Source organism: Leuresthes tenuis, unplaced genomic scaffold, assembly GCF_036924035.1.
Source record: "Leuresthes tenuis unplaced genomic scaffold, fLeuTen1.0.hap1 SCAF_1, whole genome shotgun sequence".
Classification (NCBI taxonomy): Eukaryota; Metazoa; Chordata; class Actinopteri; order Atheriniformes; family Atherinopsidae; genus Leuresthes; species Leuresthes tenuis.
Genome location: NW_027325355.1, coordinates 14,917,541 through 14,936,854, shown reverse-complemented (window position 1 = coordinate 14,936,854; position 19,314 = coordinate 14,917,541). Strand labels below are relative to the sequence as shown.

Here is a 19,314-nt window from a genome sequence, read left to right as displayed (position 1 = left end):
AAATTTTTGCTCCTGGCTCCATCCCTTTGCAGGCCTAATCCGATGCGATCAGTGCAACTCAGCATTTTGCAGTGATGTTTGTTTTTTCGGACATCATTGGGGGGAGATAAATTGTTTTCTGAGCAGAAAGAACAGCCCAAAGTGAGCCAATACTCCCATCTAGTGGCTGTTGGCAGTTTTACGTAGCTCCTGTGAAGTGTCCCACCTGTCAGAAAATGGATTATGACAGTCTAATTTATTATTATCTCCATCCCTTTGACCCAGTATCTCAGAGCTTCGACGTGATGTCCTAATGACAGGCAGCCACAGTCACACTCAATCTACTCAATCCCTCAAACACACTCAGCAGCAGCAGCCACACAGGCCCTCTTCTTCCCACTTTTGTCAAAATTGATTTATCAGTTGTAATAAAAGCACAGTGAGGGTGAGTATTAATCATTGTGGGATCTGTTCAGTAGATTAGAAAAATAATTTGTAATGGCCAGCTTTAAATGAAAGCTTCCAATTAGGATTTCTGATGGAAGTACTATTTTTTCATCTTCCTCCTTGGTTTGAGTGACAATCCACTAGTTATACTGTGTAAATACTGAGAGATTTTGCATTAAAATTTGGGCTATGAAAAAATGGTGGGGGGTCTTTATTTGATGAAAATGTTCACTGTGAAATGGAGTCTAAGAATCTGTTTCCCATCTATTTTAATGTAAGAGTAAGAGCAAATCTATAAGGAAATACGTCAAAAGTCAAAAATGGCTGATTCAGTACAGTATAAACAGGCCTTTAAAGCTATTTAAGTTCAAATGCAGCTACATGTCCGGTGTATCTCTTCTGGAACATATTCTAAGTTCTCCATATTGGGTTTTAAAACCATATCCAGCCATGGAAAATCCGTATTCTGATCCGTTTCATTCGAACACGAACCTGTCCGGCTTCAACTCTGTAATTCTTCATGTATTTCTGTGAAATTTCCAGTGGTAACTGCAAAATATTTCATTTTCATACAGATCCAGTGATGCCTACAGATGTGCTGAGTCCTTTAAATAAAACTGCCAAGTGTACAAAAAAAAAAAAGACAATAGTAATAACATTAAGTGAAGAAAAAGCTTATAGGTCAGGTTTCCCATGGAAATTGATTTCTATGGATGCTTTCAGGTGCAGTTCCTCTGATCCCGATTTAATAAAACTCTGTAGCTGCTATAAAATAATGAAGATAATAAGAATTGCAACCCTCAACAGCTGTTGAGCAGAGATGTGATTAACGTAAAAACTGAAACACTTAACAAACGTCAACAATTTTTAAAAATCAAAAACATGATATTTCATCAACTCAATATTCCTGATTGATAGAATCTTGAAAGCAAAACTCCTTGTTAAGCTCCTCATCGTGTTATCATGCTCCAAAAGGCATATATTTAAAGATCAAACTCTCAATTTCCCCTTCTTAGGTTTATGTCCTACTATTATCGATACTCATTGTCCCGACATTCAGCAGCCATAAGCTACTTTAAGCAGCTGCTCAACACTGAAAATCATCCTGGTGGTATTTTCATACAAGATTGAAAGTAGTTAGTAATAAGTTCATTTAACCTTCTCACACCTTCAAGTCCACTAGAAATCCAGTGAAGCGTCTATGATCAAAGTTCACTTGCTGAACGTTCGGGGGTTTTGTCTGTTTGGTCCAGCTCCATCCCCTGAACACTTTCACCCATAAGGACAAAGAGGAGGCCGGCCAGCAGGCAGAAGAAGACGGCCACAGGAGCCAGGAGGAAAGATGGACCGTGCTGGATGCTGAGATGGAAAGAAGGGCAGCTGGAGGCTTTTCGATGGACAAACTGCTCCAGTGTGTCCAGGACCTGGACCCACATCAGATACATCACCATGACGACCAGCAGACACAGGCCTGACGGACACACACAAAGCAGTCGAGATCATCCACTTCAGTTTTACATAAAACTTTTTCAAAGAATCTGAAGCAACAATTAAAGAAAATAAAAAAAAACAGGATTTTTTTTAGAGGATCAAGGAAATCAAATGTCTTGTCACAGATTTGTTTTCCCTCAGACGTGTCGTCTTACTACAAATTGCTTTCAAACAACACCTGCCATTTACTCCTTTAATTCAGCCGCATCGCGTGCTCTGTTTGTCTTGTTCTGTCAGGATGCCATTTATTACTCTTTTGTCCTCACACTGTGGGACAGCTGGAAACCTGGAGGAGTTTTTAGAGGCTCAGCGGGTAATGTTTTTATTTCTGTCTTAACTGCTCAAAGGAGAAAGAATGAACTGAGCACTATTATTAGCCTGCGTGATGTTCAAAGCTGTTTTGTTTGTAATAAATGAGAAAAAAAAAAGATTTTTTTTTTTTCACAGACTGCAAAAAGTCCAGGCTGACGTTACCTCTTCATTTCTGGGTTACCTTTGCTGAAGACGGAATTGGACGCTCGCATAAACATTTTTAGCATTTTTCCGCAAGTATGCCTTCAGGTTACAAGCTCACGCTGGGACCTTGTTGTGTTATTTTTTGCAACGCTCCTACAAAAAAAATAGTTCCCTTCGTTTTGATATTGAGCAACACATTTGATGCACGTGGAGCTTTGGCACAGCAAGGGAGTGGATGTTTTGAGTTCAGAACGTTGAAGATGGGGGACTGTTTGGGAATGCTTGGGTTCAGCCAAAAGCTTAAAACACCATAGCAACACCCTGCTGAGGCAGTTTGAAACCTAAGCCCCAATTAAGCTCGATCAAAACCACTACTTGGAGCGTGTTTTGTTTCCATTTAAGCTGATTAGGATCTTATAACTACCATAAATTGCATTTCTCTGCACTTCTGAAAGCCATCCATATTTTCAAGGTGAAATTAAGGAAAAAAAAAAAAAAAAAAAAAACTTCAAAGAAAACATATTCAACACACGGTCGTCATAGAAATACGTATGTGGTTAGTTTTAATCGTAATCATTAATCTAAGGTTATTAAAAACTTTGCCCTTTTCAGACTCACTTAGTGAGAAAGACCAAATCAAATGAAACACTTAAAGGGGAACGCCGATTTCTTTAACCTAGACCTTATTTCTGGCATGAAATACGTTTATCTACTCACCGAGAACAGTTTGGCGAAAGTCGGTGTCCTTCGGGAGCCATTTAGAAAACTTGCGATTGGCGTATATCTATATAACGGAGTGAACAGGGCAGGGACCATGCAGCCTCTAAATAAGACATTATCTGTCTGTATTTCACCAATACTTTAAGACGAATGAATGAACGAACGCGTACTATTGCTCTGTTAGCACATAGCTACTGTTGTGTTGCTACTTGCGGCTATTGCCATCCATATAAGTACCATATAAGTGGCAGGCAATACTTGATCATTTTGAGCCCATCTCCCTGTTACAGTTAACTGAGTGGGTAGTATGAAGACCTCCTCCAGCCCATTAGATGTATTACCCACATCATTGCTGAAAAAAGTCTTAGAATCCATTGGTCCTGCTCTGCTCAATATTGTTAACTGCTCACTGGTCTCTGGTTGTTTCCCCTCTTATTGTAAACAGGCCATTGTTCTACCAATTCTTAAAAAGACCAACCAGGATCCGTCTTCTCCACAAAACTTTAGGCCCATTTCTAAGTTGCGTTTTGTGTCAAAGATCCTGGGGTGGCTAATCAGCTCATCTCTGCTCTGAATGAGAACAGGATCTTTGACAAATTCCAGTCCGATTATCGTCCGAGGCATTCAACTGAAACAGCTCTTCTTAGAGTATCTAACGACATGATGATGCCACCTGACACCGGTAAATGTACTGTTCTTATGCTGCTCGACCTCAGTGCAGCATTCGACACTGTGGATCATAGCATCCTTACTGACAGGCTTAGGGACCATGTTGGTATCTCAGGCAGGGCCCTTGATTGGTTTGCCTCGTACCTCTCTGACAGAACCTTCTCAGTAGCTGTTGGCCCGTTTATTTCTTCGTCCGCTCCCCTATCATGTGGAGTGCCCCAGGGCTCGGTTTTAGGTCCTATTTGATTTGTTTTGTACATGTTGCCTCTTGGTGAAAGTTCCAGGGCATCTCTTATCACATGTACGCTGATGACATTCAGCTACAGTTTTCTTTTAACCCCAACAGAATCGATGGTCTGAATATGCTGCATGATTGTTTGTCAGCTATTAAGGTCTGGCTGTCCAACAATTTTCTTCAGTTAAATACCAGAAAAACTGAGGTTCTCATTATTGGGCCAGACAGTTGCATTTCTGCTGTGAAGGAGTACATTGGGTCTATATGCACCAACGTATCTTCCTCCCAGAGAAATGTGGGCATTATCTTTGACCAGCATATGAGCTTTGACAAACACATTTATTCTTTGTCTCGCATTTGTTTCTTCCACCTCAGAAACATTGCCAAACTGAGAACCATGGTGTCGCAGGCCGAGCGAGAATTGATAATTCATGCGTTTGTGTCATCTCGGCTGGACTACTCCAATTTCATATTCACATATCTCAGCAAGGCAGCTATTAACCGTTTGCAGTTAGTGCAGAGCGCTGCGGCCAGGCTGCTGACTAAATCTAGGCGGAGTTGCCATAACGCCTGTCCTGGCCTCGCTGCATTGGCTTCCGGTTAGTTTTAGGATTCATTTTAAAGTCTGGATTTTAATATTTAGAACGCTTTGTGGTCAGGCACCAGATTACGTGTCTGAACTTCTTCGCCCTCATGTCCCCAGCAGGTCTCTCAGGTCTGCCAACCTGGGTCTTCTGGTTGTGCCTCGAACCAGGTGCATAACCAGAGGAGACAGAGCCTTCCAGTCTGTCGCACCCAGGTTGTGGAATATTCTTCCTCAGGACCTGAGAGACTTAGCTACTGTGGACATTTTTAAAAAACATCTTAAAACATACCTGTTCAGGCTGGTTTTTAATGAGTCGTAGTGTTATTTTGACTGGTTCTGTCTGTTGGTTTTGTCTTTGTATTTCTATTTTTTTTATTTGTGTGTGTACCTGTTTCATGATTTTAACTAGATACCTTCACGGTGCTATGTGAAGAACTTTGTGAGTTTTTTTAAGTCCATCTTACTCAAAGTCGTCGTTCACATTGTCAAAATTTGATAAATATCCTGCCATTTTTCACAAAACTAGCAGTAGCAAACTCCATGTGAAGTTAGCCGACTGTCACAGAGCAAGGAGTAAATAAACTGTGCCCCAGGAGGGCGTGTGGATGAAGTGGTCCCAGTAGAATGTCTGTGTAGAAAAAACCCTCTGTTAGCTCTCCTATAGCTGCAAGTAGCCACATAACAGCTGATACATAACAGTTTTCTAAATAGCTTCCGAGGGACAAACTGTTCTTGGTGAGTAGATAAACGTATTTCATGCCAGAAATGAGGTCTAGGTTTAAAAATACTGGAGTTCCCCTTTAAGACATAACCCCTTTTCTTTTTTTTAACAAGTTGAATCAGACTATGCCATAAAAGCCTTAAAAGTAACTTATGGGGAGCATTGTTTTTCTACGTAACACTTTGCAATTTTTTGGTCAATTCCCCCTCACAGTTTTTCATGATTTTTTTTTTTAAATAATCTGTAACTGTCACAGACCACATGAATGTCTTCCACTCTTAAAGGGGAACTCCGACATTTTTAAACCAAGACCTTATTTCTGGCATGAAATACGTTAATCTACTCACTAGTAATCTAAATATTTTCCGAAGGACGCCGACTTTTGCCAACTATTCTCAGTGAGTAGATAAACGTATTTCATGCCAGTAATAAGGTTTAGGTTTAAAAATACCGGAGTTCCCCTTTAAGCTACCATGTCTTAAACTGAACCAGAAGTAGAGAATCAAAATATTCAAAATGCTTTAAAACAACTAAATATATTTAATGACTCCAATTAATTCCATTTAAGATATTTAGAACAAGAAGAGTCTGTGAGTTTGGCTCCCATACATGGTCCACCAATATGATGCGTTCAGGTGTAAAATCTCTATTAGAGAGCCCTGTGGTTTTTCAGGACACCCAGAGCTGTGGACATTTCATATAAGATGATTGTGTACAACAAACTTTATGCTAGACAAGATTTTAAAAAAAAAGGCCCTTTACACATGAACATTTCAGTAAACTCAGTTATGTAACAGATGTGATATGAGAACATTAAAAAAAAGCATAAGGGAAATGACTTACAAAGCTCAGTGTCAGCATATCTCTGCTACCGAGGCTTTCCACCCGTCAGATTCAGACTGCTCACTGATCAATTGATTTGATTGATGCAAAGCCTTTTGTGACACAATGACCACCTTGGGTACAATCAGTGGCAACAATAATCAAAACAAGAATGTCACTGTTGAGGCAACTCGTGCATAAGACGTCCAGGTAATCCACTGATCAATATTTTTTTCAATGACAAGGATCCAAACTCTGTATTCTGTTCAGACTGCTTAAAAAAAAGTGGAGAAATCCATCCCGGACCCTCGTGGAATGTGGCGAGATCTGATCTCAAGCGGTGACTCAGGACATTGATCTGATTGAGATTGATTTTAAAGCCACGTGTGAACTCGTATAGTTGAAGCCATCCACTTGTGATCAGATCACCCAGGACACATGCTTGCACCAAATGACAAGGGGGGTAAATGTGTCTTCAATTTCAGGGCTTTTATGGAAGGTTGCCAGGAGAAGACCGCCTCAACGATGTGAGAGACTTGCGAGATGAGACAGAAATCGATTACTTCAAGTTACTCTCGCTAAAAGTGGTTCGATAAACTATTATGAGGTGTGCTTCGTTTTTCACACACTGCTTCTCCATCTCGGATCAGATGTTCATCTGATTTAGTATGAATCTAACTTTAATAACTGTCACCTAGAACCTTAAAAAACACATTTTCTCATGTGACTGTACGCTGGTACTCAATTTAATCTTTTATTGGCCACGAAAGCATCCCTGTTAGCTGAAATGTCTCTTATAAAGATGCTGCTCTGTGAAAAGAGACTCCCTTTTTGTCAAAGCACTGGGGTCTTATATAGTTTTCAGTTGTCTTAGAGAATGTGATACTTTTTTAAATGTTGATATTTTATCTCAAATTGTAACCTACACCGGGTCAGGTTAGGCTTCTGCAAAAACTGCCATTTAAGAAGTCAATCAGCTTTGAAACGACCGAAATTATGTTTAATTTCATAGATTTTTAACTTTGTCCTGCGACTGACCTCTGATTCTTCCTCCTTCACTTCTCCAAAACTCTGCTCTGGTTATGCTATGTTCAATTACAACTGGAAACACAGAGATTTTTCAGAGAAAGACAGTCAAAATAAAATCTTACAAGGAGTCATTCCCGGTTGGCAGACTTTGAATTTAGAAAGCACATTTGATCCAGCATTACTCTTCCACAAGGTTGAAAAAGAACTAAGATTAAAGTGCTGTGAACTTTTGGAGTTCAGAGTTGGACCAGGACAAATAGAAGAGCCTGTTAAATGCTGTTTCATATTTCAAGGATCACAAGGTTGTCTTCTAGTTTTAGTCAATATTGTCGCCATGAGCAGCACAATCTTAACAGATTGAAATTGAGCAGGAGGCTGGTTACGAGATAAAAAAAAAAAGCATGTTAAAATGCAGAGGGTGGGGGGGGGGTATCCTTACCTCCACAAATGTGAAGAGCCCCGCCCACTCTGTAGAGTTTGTGATTGGTCAGTGGCGCAGCACAGATGACAAAAAATCCACCGATGACGACAGCCATCACACCTGTGGTGAGGAAGATGCTCCAGAAGGTCCTAAAAACTGAAAGATTTACCATGAATATCATCTTCACAATACTTTGTACAATGCATCAAATTATACCAACCGATAGCAGAGGGATGCTCATAGGGCTCCGAGGGTACACTGTCCGGCTTCCCCCACACTGGCTCATGAGCAGGAAACGGGAAGAGAAAGGCAGCATGGCAGACCTTTGATAGTGGCTGATTGGCTGATGAGGAAAAGGCAGTTTTAATATAAAGAGGTTATCATGTCGCTTTGTGCTATTCGTGTTGCAGCAACAACTGTGACAGGATAATGAATGATCTCACAGATCCAAATGTCCCATATAGAGTAGTCGTCAGAAGCAGCCACGTAGGAGCAGCGCCAGAACAGACCCTCGTGGAAGATCTTCACATCCTTCACATGCTGCTGGATCCCACCAAAAAAATAAAATAAAACGGGATCAGTTTTGACACAATTTTAGAATAAATTTGAAAAAGCTAATTGCTGACTGATGGTGTAAAATAAAGACTGTGGCCTGCTGGTAATTCCTTAATAAGCATTTAAAATAAATGTACCCCTCTTTTCTGTATGTTAAGGAGTGCTTTACTATTTGGACAGCAAGGGAGTTGTGATCCACTCACTGTGCCATCAAGAATTAATAATAATATTTAATCTAAAACTGTGGGATGATGCACTCCAAATGGAACTGGTCTTATAATCCTTTACAGATTGATGGGTATTACGTACAAACTATCCAGGTCATGGCCAGGTTTGACTTCATTACAGCAATATTTGTGGCAAACTTAAGAGGTTGAACAGCTAAAAACCCATTGGAGTGAGTAAAAAAAATTAATGCAGTCAAGTTTATTCAGAAAAAAAGGACTAAACCTGAGACCCTTCCAGAAAAAGGCACGTTTTTTTCTGTTACATTGTAAAAGCTTTTATGCTCTCTATCCCTGGTAAAACCCTGCCTTTCCTTATGAAAAAAAAAGGATCTTTTTTTGCCCTGAAATAATGGGATCATACCCAAAGCTTCTCTGCTATCGGTCTGACTTTCAGCCAGTACCTCACCCACTAAATTCCTTCTGCTTGAATTAATGGTGTCATGTATTCTCCTGGCCTGTCTGAACCAGTCCCGGCCTGTATCAGGTGGCTCCTAGCTGCTCCTGGAGATTCTGACTTAGTCTGGTTGCAGCTGCAGGCTCTGGTATGCGTGGAATGTGAGAGGCCTTATTTTCCAACATTATTTTCCTCGATAAATCTTTCTGCCTTTTTAAAAAAAAGTAAATATAGTGGTGTAAATAGATTTAATGATTACTTTGGAGTAGTTTCATAATACCGTTTAAGCTAACTGCACATTTCTGTCCTCCTTGGCACTGTGTTAACACACGTCCGAATGCTTCAGACCAGCAAACTGCCAAAACTCTGCTTTTGCAGAGGTGCACACACTTGCTGATGATCAAATAATCACATGCATTTGATTAGCAGCACCTGGCTGCAACTAAGCTCTTTATTCCAAAGGAAGCTGCAAGGCTGGGACTTAGCTTGTCGCTCAATGCCTCTGCATTTTGTTTTTGTCAAACAGTGTGATTTGCTGTGTGGTGTTGTTGATCTGAGGTTGAGGTTACCTCATTTTAAGTTAAAAAAAATAGAACTGATGCACAAATCCCAAGAAATGACAGAGAGTTTCCTACTTTTTTGCACGTCAACATCTGTGCATTGTTGGAGGACCTCGACCACATTAGCTGAAAATTAGCATTTCTATCAAACTACTTTTGTGGCATAGTCTGTGTGAGCAGAAATATTAGGGGTGGATACCACAAAAAAGGTTCAACGTGTCCAGAGCATCTCTAGGTTATTTAGCTTAACCAACCCAACAATGGAGATAAAGCTGGTGACTGGCAAGAGACACCAGTTCTCTGATTTAGGCTATGTGCTGGTCCATGAAAAAAGGGATGATGTTGGAACTATTTGACCAATCCCATACGAGAGCAAAGTGTAATCTTTAACATCAAGAATTAACTGTGAAGATTTGAAATATTTGCGGCAAAGTACAGGCTGCAGCCAAAGCAGACGGGAGAGCTAGCATAACAGAAATAAAAAGGTTGTCTGCGAAAATGTGTAATTTAATAAGCTCATTCATTTCCTGTGATGTCATAAATGCATGTGCTTTTATCTTTTTTTGAGCTTTAAGTCCTCTTGTTAAGTCCTCTTCTTTTTCTCTTCCTGTTGGAAAAATTAGTTACAGGTCTAAATAAACATCTTGACAGTAGTGAGTGGAAACACACAGATTTGCAATTTGTTTAGCAGATTCGTGTGAATATGTGAATACATTCTAATTGGAAGCAGGCTAAAGACAGCCTGACTGAACTCCAGTAAATCCTCCACTGTAGTGGGAACTGTAGGTGTGCTGAACTTGATTCATACTGTTATGGTTGACATGAAAAGAAAAAGGAGAAAAGAAAATGATTGTTAATTGATTTTTTATAGATCATTAATGCGAATTTGTTGTTTGAGGTGTCCTGATATATATATATATATATACATTACTGGCACCTAAAGTTGCTACAGCAACAAATATGCATCTTTATCAGCTTTTTATCCTAGATGATGTGCTCTTCACCATGACGACCTGACAGTTCTTTGATGGTGTGTGCAATGCACACACAGACTGGAACAGACCACTCACACAAGTCTTTATTAGAATTTTCACTTTACTTTGGCTCTCGAGCGGTTGAGGTGGTAGACGGCTACAGAGACCTTTCTAGGTTTCCCCTGTACTGACACAACAGACATTTGGTACCTGGGTTGCATTGCAGCTGAGTTGTTCCTGGGATTTGCTCTTTGATGCTGTGAGTTCCCTGGATGATATCAAGAAATTCCAGCGGGCAGTACAGGCTGACCTGGAAAACTTTGTGGACCTCATCAAGCTAATGTCACTGTTGGAGCCTCAGAAGAAGGAAGAACAGGCCTCCAGTGACACCAGCTCCTCTGACAGCACGCTAACAAAGAGCACAAAGAAGGGAAGACCACCAACTACAGTCTGGATGATCGGGTCAAGCTACATCAGGTGCTTCAGTTAAGTTTAGAGAGAGCTTGGGCCGTAAAGCAGGTATATGCCGGATTGGCTTCCTGCCACGCCTATACTCAGAGCTCTCAGCACAGAGTCGCCTGGACATTTTAGTAATCCGTGCTGGAGGCAGGGTTAGGGGTTGAGCTGGCATCTGTGATGCCGTTAGACTTAATGAAGCGCCGTGAAGAGGTTCCACAAATGAAGATAGTCTTTTCCTGCATCAGCGAGCGGCAAGTGTGGAGATACAGAACGGAAAGTCATCAAAGACAGGAAGCTCACCAACACGAGCATTGATGCCAAAAGGTGAAGCTAAAAGAAAACAACTCGAGTATCAACCAACTGACTGACTGTGGAGGGATTCAAATCAAATCAGAAGTAAGAAACATTCCTTTTATTTCAGTGACAACATTTGATTGTCAAACAGGTAAAGCAGTCAGGTTAGACTCCTTTACCTCGCAGCTCAGATGTGATGAGAGCTTTGCCTGGAGATTTCTACAAGTACAAAGTCCTTCATAATGTTACATTTCTTTCAAAGAAAAGGATGAACTCCTCCATTTCTTTCCTTCTGAAAGACCAAAACATTACCTCAAACAGAGAGAGTAAAGCTGAGTCAGGCGTTTAGAAAATGTTTAGAAGACATTTTGTGTTCCCGCTTGCTATGAGAGTCGACTGTGTGTCAACATCCTGAATCCCAGCTTTACTGTCATGTGTCTGTGCTCAAGCTGTGGGATCGGCCTCTCAGATCAGGTCTCAGTCCATTTCTACTCGCACCTAAATGCCAAACATGTACGCTGCGCGTTGTAAGAGCGAAAGCACGGTTATTCCCAATATCACGGCTAATAAAAGCCACTGCATGCGAATGCATGCCGTAAACTGTATCCTAATGTGTGCTGATCCTTCAGATTTTTTGTACAAGCTGCTGCAGACTTGAATTTCCCTGAAGGAGTCATCCCAAGAGAAAAAAAAAAAAAAAAAGTTGAGTCTAAATCTAATCCTGAGATTAGATTACTGCTCTCATCCCAGCATTCAATAAATCTGATTAAGATTGGTCATTTTAAAAGGTTCCATCTGTGGAGGGAGAGAACACATGACACTCTGAAGCTCCTTACCTTAGAATTAGAAGAGTTTTACCAACTGTTAAATCATATATACATATATCTTTCAGTGGAAAACCTTTTCATGCCCATCTGGTTATGATCTGGTTATCAACTTGTCAAGTAACTCAACAGCTGATTTCTTTTCTCTTGGCCAGTAGACATGTTTTTGTCTTCGCTGCCGTAATTCAAAACGTGTGCCCACTTCTCTCGTTTCTCAGCTGCAACATTTGTTCGGCAGCAGTTCTACAGTTTCCATGGAAAGGGTTTAAAAGATTTGCAAATCATTGCGTGATGTCACTTATTCTTTTTTTTTTTTTTTTTTTAAACAAACTTGTTTTTGTGGACAGGCTGCACTGAAGTACCTTACTGTCGCTCCCGCCGTCGCACGACTCTGCGGCCAGCAGCCAGTACTCCGTCCCACAGGAGAGCAACATGAACAAAAACCCCGCCGCTCCAAAGAATAACGCCAAAAAGAGCAGCACCTTCAGCCTATCGGCAGGAGACATGTCTCTGTATCTGGATATTTCTCACTCTCTTAAAGATTTCATGTTGAAAAACACTCCACTCGAAGGAACCTGCGCGTCCTCCTCCTCCACAGCAGGGTTTCTGACAATCAGGCGCATGAAAATAAACATGTGCATCACGCTCGCAGGGATCCTGTTACAGGGAGTTTCACTCAGACAGAAATAACTGTGTAATAATAAGAAGGCATCCCCTCCAACCCAAATAGACTCCTGGGAAATAAACAAGCTCGACAAACGAGACAACACAACTGTAGAAATACATCGTTGGCATTTATTGGAATGCCGGCATTGAAATCCAGATTTGGTACAGTACAAGGCTATCCAGTATTACTGAGATCTAGGCAACAGTGATGGTCAAACAACAGTCGCTCAAACTGCATGTTCATATATTAATACGGCTTTTTTTTTTTCTTGTCTTTTTTTCTTTTTTCTTCCAGAGACGGCTTGTTCAAGAAATGATTAATACAAATAAGAGGAATTCAAAGGAAAGCGGCGGTGATCAGTCACAATACTGCAGGACAGGACAGCCTGGGAAACATCTAGAAATCTGTTCTTAATCTAAACTTTTTTTTTCTTGTTCAAAGAGACACAAAAAGAAGAGAGAATGGTCCTCATTTCTGGTGAAAACATCTTAAAGTTCGCACCCGCCGGATGGCAAACCGGTGGGTTCTTTCCTCTTTCATTTTTTCTTTTCTTAATTCAATGAAGTTTGTGGAAAAATGTTCTAGCTAAGCCCAAACTTTTTCTTTTCAATATGTAACATATAGCAAGAACCCAACCCATATACAGAGAGAAGTACATTTATACAGGACTCCTGTTGATTAATTACAACCCTGTGAGGTTATATAAGAACATCTACGAGGCACGCAGAGATTAAAGATTCATCGCCTATCATTAACCTACTTGCAGTAAACATTTTGTCTCAGGATCCTTTGGGCCGAGTCGCCTCTTCCATCCAATTCGTGAGGACGCCGCCCGCTCTTTGGGCAGCATGTTTGGTCCACTGTCGCTCAGGATCAGGTCTGTCGGAGCATCCGTGCAAAGGCTCATGGGACTTTGCAGCTTGTGAAGTTTTGTGACTCTTCTGTGGTTTTTTTTTTTTCTTCTTTTGTTTTGTTTTTTTTACCTTTTTACCCTTTCCCCCGCCCCTTCTGGCCTCTGCTGAACGCGCTCCGGCGGCACGCCTAAGACATGACTCCGAAGACTGGGTTGTGGCGGCAGATGCTCGGCCCGATCTCCTCGTAGTCCTTCTTGGTGTGGCACACTTGGTAGAACTCGGGCTGCAGAGACGGTCGTTTCGATTATTTCCCGCATTTTAGTGACGTGCGCGAGAAAAGGAAGATGGTGAAAATACTCACGGTGGATGCCAGCATTGATCCTCCGAACCACACGGCGTACCTCTGCATGTGGTGAGTGACCACCTGCACGTCAATGGGCTTTGGCTGCGAACAAAGAGCACTCGCACTCAAAAACAAACAAACAAAAACTTATTTTATCTGCAGCAAACACGTGGAGACTCCCGCGCTCGTGCTTTACCTTCAACTTGCCGCCGCTGAGCTCCTCGCTCATTTTCAGCCGAGCGTCCACGGTCCTCTTCACGTCCCTCTGCAGGCGTCTGCCAAAGTCCCTGAACATGGTGGAGCCTCCGGAGAGCACGATGTTCTGCAGCACGTTAACAAATGAAGACAGATTAGCGCTGTGTGCTGGAACGTAACACAGGTGTGAGGATCGCATGCTTTGTTTTTACCAATGATGACCGTGAACCAGCCAACTCCCCTGTCATTGCATGTGGTGATGAACATCTGTACCTTATAAAGAGGACGCCTGACGTCGATGGGGCAGTTCTGGATGACTTCGTCCACCACTTCAGAGATGGGCTGAGTGAAGTCTGGGTTGGCAAACTGGAGGAGAGAAACGTAAAGTGAGAAATGTGCCAGAGGAGCGTACGCCGCCTTCAAGGCTGAGCCGTGGAAACGTGAACAGCAGCTACTGCACCTCGGGGTGGAAAAAGATCTCGGGCCCGAGGAAGCGCTCGTATCCGACGTCGATGCTGAACTCCTTCTTGGAGATGGCGTTGACGCCCGTGTACTGTTTGATCCACTTGGAGCCGTCGGTGTCATACTTGCTAAACTCCTTGACAAGATCGGGGCAGACGTAGCTGAAGCGCTCCTGAAAAAAAACAAAAACAAGGCCGAGCACATTTTTCAACGTGGGGATGGAAAAAGCAAACGTGTGGAAAAACAACTCAAAGAAAAAAGGTTTGCATCTGCAGAAATGTGCTGCCCTGATCTCTGGTGGCCAAACAGAAAACTACACATCAGAAGCACTTTGTGATGAATGAAACACTTCCTTTTATGGCTTCATCTGCAGATTTCAAAATAGAATTGAATTCTGACGAATGTGAGCGGTCTAATCATACAGCCTTTAAAGACTGGGCGGGCAGGTAAACATCAAATATACTCACCTTTACAGCTTTAGCCGTCTCCAGCGACTGCTCCGGGGGTATCCCCACCTCTCGCTCCCTCAGCAGCTGCTGGATGAAGTACGTGATGTCTCGCCCGGCGATAGGAATGTGCTTAATGCAGCTGCCGATGACGTAGCCTTCAGCCTGGAGAGCAAACGCCTGAGTGTTAACGGTCGTGGTCGAGGATGGAGAAAAGAAGCGCCATGGCTAGGAAGCGACACCTACCACAGGGATGACGTGCGTGACCCCGTCGCCGCTGTCGATCACGGTACCCGTCAGCGTCCGCTCTCCCACCTGTCTGGATGTCCAGGAGGCTGCCAGCGCCAGGACGGCCTGACACAGACGGGTTTAGAATAGAATATTTTCATATAAAAAGGCACCGTTAAATCATTTGGCTGAACCGTAAGTCTTCACTGTCGTGCACTAAAAACGTTTACACCATTTCTACTGGGGTAAGATTTACAGAGGATCCATGCATAATGACTCAGAAGAAGAAGAAGTGTGAATATGAACTTCCTCATAAACTTCCTCTTAACTGGGTTACAGCGAGTGTGAGAGGCTAATCTAATAATAGCCAGAATTTCATATATGTGTGTCAGACAACTGAAAGAACAGCGGATGCTCTTCTTCTTTTTTTTTGATCTTGGTTTTAAACAAAGAGGCCAGCAAACACAGCGGTGACACTTCGGAGAGGGGGTTAACAGTACATACAGGATGGCTGTTTGTAGGCATTAGTAAGCTCACCTGAACGGCGATGTAGAGGCCTGGTACGTTGAAGGACTCGAACATGATCTCAGCCGTGTACTCTCTGTTCTCGGGTGTGTTGAGGGGAGGCTCGGTCTGGAAACAAAAGGGCGGAAAAGGTGACAAGAAGCAAAAGGTTGATCATTTATGACCAAAAGTGAGGTACAGGTCTTAATATCCTTATATGTACAGCACATATGGGATATACAGACACTAAATTAATGTTCACGAGGAACACAACATGACTATGTGAGCTTCCATAAAATTCTGAGAACCACCTCCTAAGACAATGGGTTTAAAACGTTAACATGAGCATGTGGCCTCTCTTTGACACTCAAGCTCATTCACAGCATTTTGATGGAACACACCGACATGCCGAGCAGCTCAAACTGTGACCACGAAGGTAAACTGGAGTCTAAATAAAACAAATTCAAAAGGTGGAGCGAGATGTGCAGTAAAAAAAACAAACAAAAAAAAAACACGTGGAAGCGGAACCCTGAGCGCTGTGTGCGAGTCAAGTCTCACCAGCAGGAAATAATGATCCTCAGGCTCTGCCCGCAGATACTTGAAGATGATCTGCTCCATGAACCTCTCCATCAGGTCCCAGTCCTCCACTATCCCGTGACGGATTGGCCACTGGGAGCGAGGAGAGAATACGGCGTCAACATCAAACACAACCGGCCACACAAAAACAACCCGACTTCCTTTTTGTTTACCTTTGTTGAATATGATGGTTTGTCGATGGCCTCATCTCCGATGTAAAAGTCAAGATCGTCGACTCCTTTCATCATCCTGCGCTGGGCCTGGTCTCCAACCTTGGCCGACTCTTTGATAGCAATACCTGGAGACCAACGACATGGACTAAATTAAATATTCATTTGATCTAAATGAGACAACGATCCTGAGTCTGCCCTCACCAGAAAAATGCTCATAACTCAGAACTTGTCTGTACCGCTTATATGATATAATAAACAAAGAAAAAAGGGAGGGTTTATGTCTTGTGTTTTAAACGGAACCAGCAGTCGTCGAAGAGGCTTCAACAAACCACAGAACACAGCGGGGGTCACCGATGGATCTATTAAACAATTTCCTGGTTAGAAAAACAGCTCTGCAGTAAATGAGCTCATACTTGTGTGGTGAATGAGTGGCGAATAGGCCGTTTCCTGCCAGATGAGCTATAAGCTCTGAAGCTCCCCACAAGGGGGCCCACGAGTGCAAACTTTTCTCCCCCCAAATCTAAAACAAGCTAAAAACAAATCAAAACCAGCTGCTTCTGTGACAATTGTCAGATAAATCACAGAAACTGTGATGGCCTGAAAAAAAATAAAGCAGCTATAGGGTTCGGCACACTCATGCGTACTTAACAGAAGTTCCTTACTAAATTATTGCAAGAAAAGTCAATGCCATGACCTGTGAGGGTTAAATAAATCAGCCTGAAAAAGCTTTTTTGTCTTTGGTAACGCAAGGGTAAAGATCTTTAATTAAAAGGCTGCTTCACACACACGCTGCTCCACTTTTCCTTGCCCCGAGGGAAGGTATGCTCATAATGTGGTGTCAGCTTTAAGAGTTGCTGCTCATCTCGCTGAGTTTGGCCGTAAAAGGAGCTCAATCCGCCGTCTTTTAGCAGAACACGAAAGAGGAAACGACACGAAAGATCCACTTGAAACTTGAAACCCCAAAAATAATAACAAATGAAAAGAGCGCGACCAAAGATGTCAGTGATCGTGGTTAAACTGTTCCAGGAAAAGCTAATTCAAACTATTTTTTTTCTTTTACTGGTTGGTGGGTGGGGGTGTACTCACATGAAGGTATGATGAACTGTGGTTCTGTGTTTCCTGCATAGCCAAGCTTTGTGTACCTAAAAAAGACGAAAACAGCAACTGAAGTTCAGACATTCAAAAAAGAAAGAAAGAAAAACGTTTAAATGGTTAAACATTTGCGGTAAACAACACACAGGTAACGAACTTCGAGAAAGAAAACAGGTAGTTCTGTTCTCTGCTGTGAGGAGTCTCCAGGAAGTAGCGTTAGCTTCGGTAGCTAGCAGCAGCTGATCGCAGACATTTACGGAAATAAAAGAAATTAAACAAACGAAGAGGACACTTTAGCATTTACTTTTGGAGCGTTAACGCTTGCTGTAACAGACGACGAAAGGATAAAAGAGTTGGAAGAGAAGGTGTGAAAACGTTAGCAGCTCTTAAGCTAAAGAGCAATACTGCAGGGCGTTAGCTGGAAGTTTGACAACCGCTTATCTGGCCAATGCAAACCAGGCTAAAGCTAACTAGCGTCTTCGATTACTTACCCTGTGCCACAGTCAACGACACACGCCGGTAGCCGACCAGCCATGCTTGCGCTCCTTTAATTGATCTATAGATGTGGAAGAGAAAATATAAGGTGCTCCGATACTGACGGATGCCTTATAAGGAACTGATAGAAATCGCAGCCGCCTGAACGAACAGCAGTCACTGCTGCATCGGGAGCGCTTCCGGGTTCGGTGGCATCTCTTTTAATCTACAGTGAGCAGCTTTGAAGAAGAAACAGCGCCCTCGGGTGGACGGAGAGTGTTATTGTAGCCATACTAGAGAAACGTGTTTATAATGCTAAACACACAGACACACGCGTGCGCGCGCACACACTCATTACTAAAAATACATTTCAAAATAAAACGTGGAAGAAATAAAACAAATTATAAAAACTGAAATAAGTAACACATTCATTTCAACATTTCTGTTCACTTATTTCAGTTCAAATGAAATCAATGACAAATTATTTACCTTTTCCCTCCTTTCTCACTTGTTTAAAAAGAAGAAAACATTAAAAAATGTTGACTTATTTAATCATACAAACTACAGCTGAACACAACTGACTCACAAACAATGTTAACCTTCTTTTTCAGAACCTTTAAATGTCCTAATAATATTACAAGAAATTCTGTCTTTATACTTTGTATTTTTGAAGGTTTTCCCTTTTTCAAAAGAATACCAAACAACCTCCTCTCACCTAGCTGACTCCACCTGAAGTTATAAGAGATTTAGGTTCCATCAACCGCCACACAAACTAGTCCAAACCCCACATGATGGTATGGAGGGCCACTGATAAAGACACTATAAAGCAAGAATGAGCTTTCAGGCTCGATTCTGTCTCCAGTTTGCCTCACCACAGTAGAGCTAATCCTAGGGCCCGGGAACACTGGCTCTCCGTCAGACAGACTCATCACTCATACTAGTGTATCCACTGCAGCCCGTTTCGCATTAAAGCTCTTGGCTCAGCTGCTTCCGATAGAAACAGTCCTCGTCTTCAGGCCGCCTGATGGAACATTTTGATCAAGAGCTCCGGGTGAAACTGTTTATTTCAACACTGACAGCTGTGGAGCAAAGAAGCACGGGCTCTCCTTTTGCTTCACAGAAATAAGTAAGACCAAAAAGGTTGCCTTTTATTACTCAGTTTCAGAGGAACTCAATAAGAGAACGAGAGAGAGAAATTAACCTGTTTAAAGAGGATTAAAGCAACTGTTGACTGACATTTAATTCTATTTGATTATCCAAACCACCTCCAGAATCTAAGATGTTCCAGCAATTAGCCACAATGAATCGGGCTACAGAAAGCCAATAATCTACCAAGCCTTATTGCTGCTGCAGTCTCCTGAAGGCTTTCGGCCCCTCGGGTGTTGTCCGGTCCCCTCTGCTGACGGGACGGTGGTTATGGCTCAAAACTCGGCGGCT

The 19,314-nt window shown here is 42.2% G+C and overlaps 2 protein-coding genes across 2 annotated transcripts; both read right to left on the bottom strand.

Annotated features, from left to right (window-relative positions):
- Positions 1 to 1,584: 1,584 nt before the first annotated feature.
- LOC140290862 (transmembrane protein 182-like) lies at positions 1,585 to 12,590 on the bottom strand. The gene is made up of 5 exons (XM_072379375.1): positions 12,226 to 12,590; positions 8,020 to 8,119; positions 7,797 to 7,919; positions 7,595 to 7,732; positions 1,585 to 1,897 (listed from the first exon to the last, which is right to left on the bottom strand). Exons 1-5 carry the CDS (start codon positions 12,367 to 12,369, stop codon positions 1,632 to 1,634), a joined length of 771 nt encoding a protein of 256 aa, XP_072235476.1. The 5' UTR covers positions 12,370 to 12,590; the 3' UTR covers positions 1,585 to 1,631.
- Positions 12,591 to 12,636: 46 nt separating this feature from the next.
- LOC140297317 (actin-related protein 3) lies at positions 12,637 to 18,092 on the bottom strand. Its single transcript, XM_072379740.1, has 12 exons — positions 17,895 to 18,092; positions 17,398 to 17,453; positions 16,312 to 16,436; positions 16,121 to 16,231; positions 15,596 to 15,691; positions 15,077 to 15,184; positions 14,852 to 14,995; positions 14,383 to 14,556; positions 14,196 to 14,288; positions 13,924 to 14,049; positions 13,746 to 13,829; positions 12,637 to 13,667 (listed from the first exon to the last, which is right to left on the bottom strand). The coding sequence occupies exons 1-12, from the start codon at positions 17,936 to 17,938 to the stop codon at positions 13,572 to 13,574; spliced, it is 1,257 nt and encodes a 418-aa protein (XP_072235841.1). The 5' UTR covers positions 17,939 to 18,092; the 3' UTR covers positions 12,637 to 13,571.
- Between the last annotated feature and the right edge of the window lie 1,222 nt (positions 18,093 to 19,314).